The 10,937-nt window shown below is 36.2% G+C and overlaps 1 protein-coding gene across 8 annotated transcripts in view; it reads left to right on the forward strand.

Moving 5' to 3' along the window:
* Positions 1-6,730, forward strand: part of LOC121150519 (zinc finger protein 260-like) — a 39,763-nt gene extending 33,033 nt beyond the window's left edge. For 7 of the 8 annotated variants that reach the window (XM_040971445.1, XM_040971447.1, XM_040971448.1 and 4 more), the window contains 3 exons: positions 2,023-2,118; positions 2,671-2,731; positions 4,010-6,730. In XM_040971445.1, the coding sequence (XP_040827379.1) occupies positions 2,023-2,118; positions 2,671-2,731; positions 4,010-5,855 (2,003 nt within the window). In that variant the 3' untranslated portion in view covers positions 5,856-6,730. The remainder of the gene's footprint in view (positions 1-2,022; positions 2,119-2,670; positions 2,732-4,009) is intronic. The other variant, XM_040971449.1, reaches the window with a different exon arrangement.
* The last annotated feature ends 4,207 nt before the right edge of the window (positions 6,731-10,937 follow it).

The raw sequence follows: 10,937 nt of genomic DNA on the forward strand, positions 1-10,937 counted from the left end.
CTTAGAAACCTGCCCCAAGAAGAAGACTCTGCTAACCAGAAGTACAATGATCAAAAGCAAGAGACAAAGGCACAATGAATATTACTGAAAACTCCCCTGCAAAGGAGCAAAACTCTATGCCAACCTCAGAGTTAACTGAGGAAGACATTGAGAAAATGGGGGACACAGAATCCATAAGACTCATTTTAAAGATTCTGATCAAAAATGAGAAGCTCATGCAAGAGTTCAAAGAATTTAAGAAAGCAATAAAGCAAATCAAGGCTGATATATCAGAAATTAAGAACACAGTAGAGCAAATTAAATATACAGTGGAGAGTCTCCAAAATATAATGAAGCAGCAGAAGAAAGAATCTCAGAATTGGCAGATATCTCCTGTCACCAGGGGGAAGCAAACAAAAAGCTGTAAGCAGAGCTGGATCAGGCCAAAAAATAGTATTCAAGATTTGAAAGACACTTGAAGAGGCCAAATATAAGACTTATGGGAGTCCCAGAAGGTGCAGAAAGAAGCTGAGTTTGCAAATGCACTTAATGAAATAAAAAAGGAAAATTTCCCTAATCTGGAGAAAGACTTGGGAAACAAGATCCAGGAGGAGCACAGAACTCCCAAAAGGCTTGATCAAAAGCTATCTTTACCAGGACATATGATCATCAAGCTTTCTTCAATTGAACATAAGGAAAAGATTCTTAAATGTGCATGTGAAAAAAAACATCAATTAACATATAAAGGAATGCCAATTAAGCTCACAGGAGATCTCTCACAGGAAACTCTACAGGCCAGAAGAGAATGGAGTGACATATTCCAGATTCTGAAAGAAAAAGAGTGTCTGTCTCAGATAACATACCCTGCAAAGCTTTCTTTCATCTTTGAAAATGAAATCAAATTCTTCCAGAGTAAAGAAAAGCTAAAAGAAGTTGCCTCTTCAAACCTGCCCTACAAATGATAGTTCAAGATGTTCTTTTGACAGGGAGAGGAGTAGCACCTACCAAAACCAAAGGCAAATGGGAAGAAAATCCAGCAAAATGACAACAGAAGGCTAAAGCAATGAAAAACCCATTCCTAAATTGACAGGACCAGAGTACTAACCATGTATATTTAACTCTGAATGTAAATGGCTTAAGCTCAATCAAACATCACAGATTAGTAGACTGGATTCAAGAACAAAACCCATTTGTTTATTGTCGGGAGGAGACACACTTCAACAAAGATCAGCAGAAACTGTATCATATGGGCTTTTTTGTTTTTGGTTAGTTTCATCTCTTCAAAACACTTTCTTCTGATTAAATCATTCAGTGACTCGTAGCATCATTTTCTTCAAGAAGGTTCTTAATTTTCATTTCTTCAGCTACATGTTAGTCATTTAATAGCATGTTGTTTAACTTCTTGGTGTTTTTAATTTTTTTTGTCTCCCTGATGTTGATTTTTTTTTTTTTTTGGCGCTCTTCATTTAAGGGGATGTATGGCAGCTGTGTACTGGAGACTGTCATATCTAGTAATATGTGATTTAACTTCATGGCATTGTAAATTTCTATTTTTCTTTCTATTGTTGATTTTGTGTTATGACTTTTCATTTGTGGGGATGTACAGTAGCTATGAAATGGAGACTAACATCCAGATGTGAGGATGCAGTGTGATATGCATTTCTGTTTACAGACAAAGATGGACTTATAATGAAACTGTTTACTATATCTTGACAATAGGATTCTGGACTCTCTACCATTGTCCATGTCTGCAATGATGGACATATGACTAAGTATGAAGAACTATGTGTTAGTAATGACATAAAGGAACTAGTTGGGGGGTGGAGGGACTTGGCGAGGGGGTAAGAGAATATGGAATTGTATCATAAAATGATAGCAATAATAATAAAATGCAAAAAAAACAAAACAAAAAGAATCTTAATATTTACTCTTCAGATAATGATTCATATTAGCCATTTTGTGACAGATTCTAGATCCAATCTTTTCTTTTTTAAGCTCCATCCAAGAGAGTGTTTTCACAAAATGTCTATTATTTCCAATTAGCAGGGTACCACATAACAAAACCTGATGTGATCTTCAAATTGGAACAAGAATCAGTACCATGGACTGTGGAAAAATCTATACACCAGCAGGTTCCAGGTAGGGCAATACATACTGGGAAGGGAAGTTGATACATATCTCAGTAAATATTCACTGGAATTCATGCTGATTTTTAAAAAAAATGTTTCTTCCAAAATCAGCTTATGTCATGTATGAGACAAAGGCACTCTACAGTCTCCATGCATAGTTCTATTCTAACAATGTCTTCAAATGCTAAAATTTATCAACCTGAAACAAAAAACGTAGAAATAAATATTGATCTTTTACATGGTCCCAGCAAGACAAGAAAAACTGGAACTGTTATGTGATGTAATACATCCTAAGCATTGGTTTGAATGTCTGTACCATATTTTCTGTTCTACCCTCATCAACTTAAAATACAAAACCCCAAGTAATTGAAAATGGAAAAAGAAACCCTATTTATTAATGCATTAACTTAAAAAGTGTAAGAATCATAAATGTGCGCACTTCTTGAATATTAAAATCTGTTATATCTAGAATGGCAAGAAACATCATTATCTTACTTGAGCATTTGAAAAGAAATACTTAGATGTGATTCATGGATATGGTTACTCTTTTTCCTCATTTCAGATCCTTACAGAAAGAATGAGCTGCTTGGAACTAATCCAGAAAATCAAGAAACCACTTTCAGGCAAGTTGCAATCAAAAATTTTATAGCTTCAAAAAGAGTTACATTGCCAAAGATGATTAATTTAAGCTCTGGCCATAATTGAAACATGCTATGAAAAGGAAATTGTATAAAAGAGAATCTAGAAATATAACTTCTTCTTTTTATTTTTTAATTTGCAGAGAAGTTAAATTTGTAAAGGTATCAGGTGAATGTAGAAAGCAGACAGAATGGAAAAGGACCAGATTGGAATGAGCAGGAAATGGGGTACCTGTTGAGTGGAAAGAAGGAGGATCACCAACATTTTTCAGAAGAGTCTTGGGTTTTTAAGTGTTCCATGACTCTTGTCTGAGCAGGAACCTGTGGGAAGACATTTCCCATTGGTTGTCTCTCAATCAATAGCTCCTACTGTGTAGTTTCGAATGTCCCCCTCCCTTTGTATGGCTGTTCAGATCTCTGATGTTGGAAGCCACATGGATGATAGAATTGAGACAGAAGAAAAAACAAAGGAACTGGTCTTTTCTTACTTCATCTCAGGAGTGTAGAGGTGGTTATCAAAGGTCCACATGAGTCATTTCAAATGATCAAAACCAGGCAGAATACTTGTGGGGGTGCCATGAGTCAGCCCTCCATCAAGGATAAACCAACATGAAACATAAGAGGAGTTTGGCACTTGGGTACCATGCCAGGTGGTCCGCATTCAGAATCCACTTAGGGAGTTTCCATTAAGGCAGAAAAGTAGCCTTTGACAGGGACTGTCAGTCCTCCACCAGGTTTTTTTCAAACATGCACCCAGATGCTTATTCCCAAAGGGGAAATTGAGATGATAGAAATAGAGCAATTCATCCCCCTTGAAAAAACAACCTATTTGGAGTTTCAACCAGAGCTAGGTGGTGGACAGTGGATAGGATGGAGGGACCCATATTTATTCAGAGCCAAGTGTTATCGAGTCATTTTCAAAGTTCAATCACACTTGATGGAAAGCATACCAACATGGTAAATTGTTCTGCCTGCTGAGTCAAGCCACATGACTGGTATAAGAAGCCTTTTTCATGACTTGTTTCGGGCACCAGAGAAAACGTTACCAGGAAATCTCAGTGGCTCTTTCCTCAGCTTAGTATGGGAACAGAAACTGGAACTCAGTTGCTTACAGAAGGTTTCCTTCTGAAGTGACCAGGTGAACTTAGAAAGAAGAGGGGAGGAGGAAAGTGTGTCCCAGGAAAGATCTCAAAGATGGGGGTACCATTTGGAAAGAGAGGAAAGGACACCATAATTTGTTTCAAAATGTGTTTTTTTTCCTAGGGAGCCTGACGAAATGTCACTTGGGAAAAAGCAAGCCTCTAATGTTCCTGAGAACCAACTCCAATGTGGGGAAAATATCAGTGAGCATGACAAGATATACACTTGTAAAAAGTCTTTTGAACACAATAGGAAAGAAAATACTTTCAGCAGGAAGATATTCTTTAAGTGTCAGAAAACTCATATCAAAGACCCATGTAATTGCCCTGTGATTGTAGGAGAAACAATTCAGTTTGACAAGAAAATGTTCCATAGCAATCCTTATGTTGGCAAGCATCAACAAACACACTCAGAGAAGAAACTCCATGAACCTTTCAAGAATGAGAATTGTCCTATTTATAAAAGAGATGTTAAAATAAATCACATAATACAAACAGCAAAAAGTCACTATATATGTGGCTACTGCAAACAGTCTTTTACCTGTAATTCTAGGTTTACCACCAAACAGAGAAGTGATATAGGAGAAAATTTCCATGTGTGCAATGAATGTAAGAAAAACATTTACCAGAAGTCAGAATTCACTAGAAATAAGATACTTCCCAATAAAGAGAAACCATATGAATGTAATGACCTTGTAAAATCCTTTAGTGCTCAATCAAGTCTCCTTACACATCAGAGAATTCACACAAGGAGAAAACCTTATAAGTGTAGTGAGTGTGGAAAAGCCTTTTGCACGCCATCACTTCTCCTTACACATCAAAGAACTCACACAGGGGAGAAACCTTACAATTGTAATGAATGTGGGAAAGCTTATTGTCAGAAGTCATCCCTAATCATGCATCAGAGAATCCACACAGGTGAAAAACCTTATAAGTGTAGTGAGTGTGGACAAGCTTTTTGTCAGAAGTCACACCTAATCATGCATGAGAGAATCCACACAGGAGAGAAACCTTATAAATGTGAGTGTGGAAAAGCCTTTTGCAAGCCATCAGTTCTCATTAAACATCAGAGAACTCACACAGGGGAAAAACCTTACAAATGTAGTGAGTGTGAAAAAACTTTTTTTCAGAAGTCATCCCTAATCATACATCAGAGAATCCATACAGGAGAAAAACCTTATAAGTGTATTGAGTGTGCAAAAGCTTTTTGTCGAAAGTCACACCTAATCATTCATCAGAGAATCCACACAGGGGAAAAACCTTATAAGTGTAATGAGTGTGGAAAAGCATTTTGCCAGCATTCTGGTCTCATTGTGCATCAGAGAATTCACACAGGGGAAAAACCTTATAAATGTGGTGAGTGTGCAAAAGCTTTTGGTCAAAAGGCATCCCTAATTGCACATCAGAGAATCCACACAGGGGAAAAAGCTTATGAATGTATTGAGTGTGGGAAAGCATTTTGCCAACAGTCAAGTCTCATTGTACATAAGAGAATTCACAAAAGGGAAAAACCTCATAAATGTAGTGAGTGTGGAAAAGGCTTTTACCAGCATTCAGATTTCATTAAGCATCAGAGAATCCACACAGGGGAAAAGCCTTATGAATGTATTGAGTGTGGGAAAGCTTTTTATCACAAGTCACGCCTACGCACACATCTGAGAATTCACACAGGGGAAAAACCTTATAAGTGTAGTGAGTGTGGAAAAGCTTTTTGCCAGCAGTCCGGTCTCATTGTACATCAAAGAATTCACACAGGGGAAAAACCTCATAAATGTAGTGAGTGTGCAAAAGCTTTTGGTCAAAAGGCATCCCTAATTGCACATCAGAGAATCCACACAGGGGAAAAGCCTTATGAATGTATTGAGTGTGGGAAAGCATTTTGCCATAAAAAAGACCTAAACAATCATCACAGAGTTCACACAAGGGAAAAACTTTTTCAGTATGATGAGTATGGAAAATCTTTTTGCTAGGAGACAATTATTGCATAATCTAAGTCACATGACTGAAGAAGTGTTTAAAAACTCATAGAAAAAAAACAATGATTGCAATAGAAAGCAAAAACTGACATGGGTTTGCAGTTGAGTAACATATCCATAGGAAGGAGTAAGAACTATCCTATTGACTATAAAAATCATTGTTCTGAAGTCAATCCTCTGCAGATCCTACGAAGTTCAGAAAAACAACAATATGTAAACAGAAAAAGTAGCTACAATAAATCTATCACAGTCAAATCTTATAAAGTCCCAAACAAGCATTAGTAAGATTACAGATAGAACACATTATAAAATTGCAGTAAGATGTGCAAAATAATAAACATGAGGTGTGTCACATTTCAGAACAAGGCTATGTTTTGCTAAAATATTTGAGATGGAATCTGCTTGATCTCATTTTGTTGTAAATAAGTTCTGCTTTCATTTTTTAATTTTGAAAATAAATATTCTGCGTATAACACTTGTTTTGAATTTCATATAGCATTTATGCAGTTATCTAGTATAGCTTTTTTTACAGTGTTAATTTGCCAATATTCTATTACAGAGCAATATGGAACTCACAAGTGTCAACTGATGCATGTGGCAATTGTAGTGCTAATCACCCTATTTTGCAGGACTGGTGTTTTGTTCAGAACGAGGAGTGATTCATTTGTGACATCTGGCAAATTGGATCACTTTTGGCCCTTGTCTAATCATTGTATACTTTTAGAGGTATATGCAAGTGTCATAAGGATTGTTTGGCATCTGGTTTGGGGATGTGGTAATTGCCACTGGGTTTTAAGTATCAGCTGCCATAACTACTGCTCACGTTCTCACTGATTTCATGCACAATGGCTTCCCAAAGCAAGTTTCTTGCCAATGGATGCCAACCTGTGCCTAAAGTCTTTCAACTATGAGGATGAACATCAGATGCAGCCCTATGGCAAAGTAGGGTAAGTTTCTGGTTACCCTACTGTGGTAACCTGGGGCACCACTGGTTCATGTCCTAGCTGATTCACTTCTGATCTAGCTCCTGTCTTCTGGCTTCACACCAGCCCAACTACTGTTGTAATCATTTGGGATTTGAATAATTGAAATAAAGATGCCTCTCTGCTTTTGTCTTTATTATAATTCCATGTTCAAATGAATTTAAAATGTTATTTTAAGTGTGGGCATCATGACTTATGTTGAGGTAAATCAAATATTTAGTATTAAGCACATTGGCATGGTCCCATCTGTAACAGCCTTGACTATTTTTATTGCTTACTGTTTTGAGGCATGACCCTATCAGGTTCCAAAATGCTGAACATTGAGTACAAGAGAGGCATCTTTTTCTGTAGAATGTATCATGTAACATATTATCAATGCCTTAAGGTGGATAATGAGATTTGTGTACTTCTGAGTGATTTCTACCAGCCTTCTTATATAAGTCCCTAGCTGTGATCCCTCTGATATTGATACTGACCAGATACTGGCCAAGGTCTTCCCTCGGGACACACTTCAGAAACTACTGTGCAGTGAAATTTATTTAAAGTTTTGCAGTTCCCAATCGCTCTGACAGCATTCTAATGTCCTTTGATTTTTTTCATTGCTTCCTAGGAAGTGGAATAGAATATATGAAGGGATTTGTGAAGGTTGAGATAAAATAGTATTTATATATTCAGGTTATAGATCCTGCTTTAGTAACCATTGGTTGGAACAAGTTCCAAAAGTAATGGATCTACTTTCTGTATCTTTCCACACCCTGTTTATGAGCAACAGAGACTTAACCTAAATCTCCCTATTTTGTCTTTTTTTCATGTACAATTGCTGTTGTTATCTAATTTTTTCAAACTGTTTCTATGTCTTAAAAGATTATTACTTTTGTACTTGAGTGTAACAACATTTAAGAAGGTATTAAGTAAGGTAAAAGCTATTTTTTTTTTTCAATTTGGAAAGTCAGATATAAAGAGAGAAGGAGAAACAGAGAGAAAGTCTTCCATCTGCTGCTTCACTCCCCACGTGGCCACAGCATCTGGCCAGGGCTGAGCAATGCAAAACCTGGAGCCAGGAGCTTCTTTTGGGTCTCTTGTGAGGGTGCAGGGTACCAAAGCCTTGGACCATCCGTGGCTGCTTTTCCTGGACACAAGCAGGGAGCTGGTAGGCAGTGGACCAGAAAGGATATAAATTGGAACCCAAAGACGAGGACTTTAGCCACTTGACTACTGTACTGGGCTCATAAGATAAAAAGATTTCCCTGTTTTTTCATTTAATTCCTCCAAACACCAATAATTTTTAAAATAATTACAGATAAAACTCAATATTTTTATCTTTTCATCTTAATTTAGATATGTTGGGTTATTTTTAATGTTTTATTTGAAAGACAAATTAACAGTAGGGGCAGAGAGATCCTCCATTCATCAGTTTACTCTCCAGATGGCTGCCATGGCCATAGCTGATTCAGTGGGAAACAAGTAGACCCCTCCAGCTTTCCCATGTATGTACAGTGGCCTAAAAATTACAGCCATCTCTTTCTTACCCAGGTGATAAGTAGGGAGTTAAACATGAAATGTAGCAGCTTGGATTCCAATTGTCATAAGATGCTGGACTGCAGGCAGAGGATTAGCCTGCTAGACCATCACTGACACTCCTTGTTTTTTTAAATGTAAAATGAAAAATCCAAAAAGAGTGGAGAGAGAACTGTAAATCATGCCACATGCTTGAGAATGCCATAAGTATTGAAGACTGAGGTATGAGAGCTGTATTCTGTCTAAATAGTAATTGGTAGTCATTTGATAAAGGAGATACAGTATAGGGTAAATAAAATAGAATCAGTATAGAACAAACAACTGAAAGAATATTGGAGTGTTTTTTCAAGGTTTATGCAAGATGAATCCTACATGGAATTAGATTTACCAAAATTAGAAAAAGAACATTATTGATATTATCTAAAAATCGATTATAACCAACAAAGGCACACACCAATGAAGCTAGAATTTGCATACCATAAAGTTAAACACGTTTTTATGTTAATCATTTATAAAAAGTTTTGATTGCTTTCAGAATCTTTTTTTAAGTTCTTTAAATACCTTTCCTAACACATTTTCATTTGTTTTGTGTTGAATTTAATTATACCTGTTCAACATTTAATCAATTCTTACCTAGTTTTTTTTACCTCTGTTTTCTTCTAATATATTTAAATTCTCCCAAGTAAGAGAAGGTGTCATGTGATAGATATTTTATACAATGATTTTCTTAGGTTTTTCAACTGTTTTATTAAACAATGAATTTGTACATCTTTGGTTATGTTTCAAGTATTCTTTTCTATGTTGCGTTACATTTGCTTAGGGAAAGCTGAGCTCTAAAAGAGTTGTAAAATCATCCAATTATTTTACCTTAAATCTGTGATTAAACTGATCCATAGCGTAAGCAAAAATGAAATAAATTGTTATGCATGTTTTGTTGAAAAGCAGCCCAAATGAGGTAACATAGTCATGCTTATGCCAGAAACTATTTTTAAGGTCAGTAAGTAAATATGTACTAAATGTATGCTGCTCACTCCTATAAGCACTCAGACATATAACTCAAAGAATGCTTTAGAACTTCACTAATTTTTTTCTGCAAGTTTAGTTAAAAATTGATGAAAGCAGAGAAATAACATTCAAGGTTTGAGTAGGCAGAGAGGAAAATGCATAAGAAAGCTGTCTTTACTTTTATCTTGCATCCACAGTGACAGAGTGACCCTCTCCATTGCCTTGCTTCTCATGAGCCTGGAAGGGCAGTGGTTACATGACACCACTCTCCAATCCCAGATGAGTTTGAGTACTGGAGACCCACTCCAACTGACTTGAGAGCTTGTAAAGGATGCATGGATCAGTGAGACAATAAAAAGAGATGAGATGTGGACCACTATGGCATGATGCTCATTATGGACAACTCAGAAAATTTGCCTTCTTTGTTTATACACAAATCATCACAAGATTTTGCACAACATCCCATTGTTTTATTTTAACTTTATTATAAAAGAATGATTATAAAATCAATCCTAAAAACCTTATCATTGTTTTACTTCAGAGAAAATAATTTGAGCAAGTTAGTACTCATTCAAACCCTCACTGACCTGGGTGAAGCCAGGAACTCCACGGTGGGAGCACATGCAGTTATATAGTGACAAGTGGTTTACTTATATTTAAAATCAATTTTCACTAAACACAAACTAACCAATATTGCTTAAAATATCAAGAGTACAGAGTTAAAACATCATAAATGAAAGATTTATAAAAGCATATAACATATATTCTTTTTTATTGTTGTTGTTAAGCTGCTTCCTGCCTTTTTTCTTTTCCTTTTTTTTATTGTTTCCTTCATATATCTGATGTAAATAGATTTTTTTTTGTAAAGTTGTTATGTCAATTATTTTTTTATTTATATATGTATTTTTTATTGTTATTAACATTGTATTATGTGATACAGTTTTATAGGCACTAGGGAATCCCCCCACCCCTCCTATACCCCTCCCCCCATGGTGGATTCCTCCAGCTTGCTGCATAACCACAGTTCAAGTTCAGTTGAAATTCCTTCATTGCAAGCATATACCTAGCATAAAGTCCAGCGTCTTATTGTCCAGATAAGTTCAGTGGCCTCTTGGGGAGACCTTCTCTGGTCTGAAGATAGGGCTAACAGAGTAAAGATCTGGTCAGTTAAAAGCCCCAACAAAACCTCAGTATCAATATACAACATTATGGAATTAATTGACATAGTATTGGCTAAACAATATGTTAAAAATAATGCAAGTTCCATTCTTCGAAACATCTGGGTTGAGACAGTATCAATGACAGGTTCAAAAAATAACAAGCAACCAAACAAAAATTACAAGTTAAATCAAGGCAAACATGTGGTATCTAACCTTTTGGGATTCGCTCATTTCCCTTAGCATTATAGCTTCCACTTGGGCCCATTTAGCCACAAAGAACTGCATTTTGTTTTTTTTAATACCTGAGTAGTATTCCATGGAGTAGATGAACCAAAGCTTTCTTATCCAATCTTCTGCTGATGGGCATTTTGGTTGCTTCCATGTTTTTGCAATTACTGATTGTGCTGCTA

Source organism: Ochotona curzoniae, unplaced genomic scaffold (assembly GCF_017591425.1).
Source record: "Ochotona curzoniae isolate NIBS_2020 unplaced genomic scaffold, NIBS_Ocur_1.0 contig_2159, whole genome shotgun sequence".
In the NCBI taxonomy this organism is placed as follows: domain Eukaryota; kingdom Metazoa; phylum Chordata; class Mammalia; order Lagomorpha; family Ochotonidae; genus Ochotona; species Ochotona curzoniae.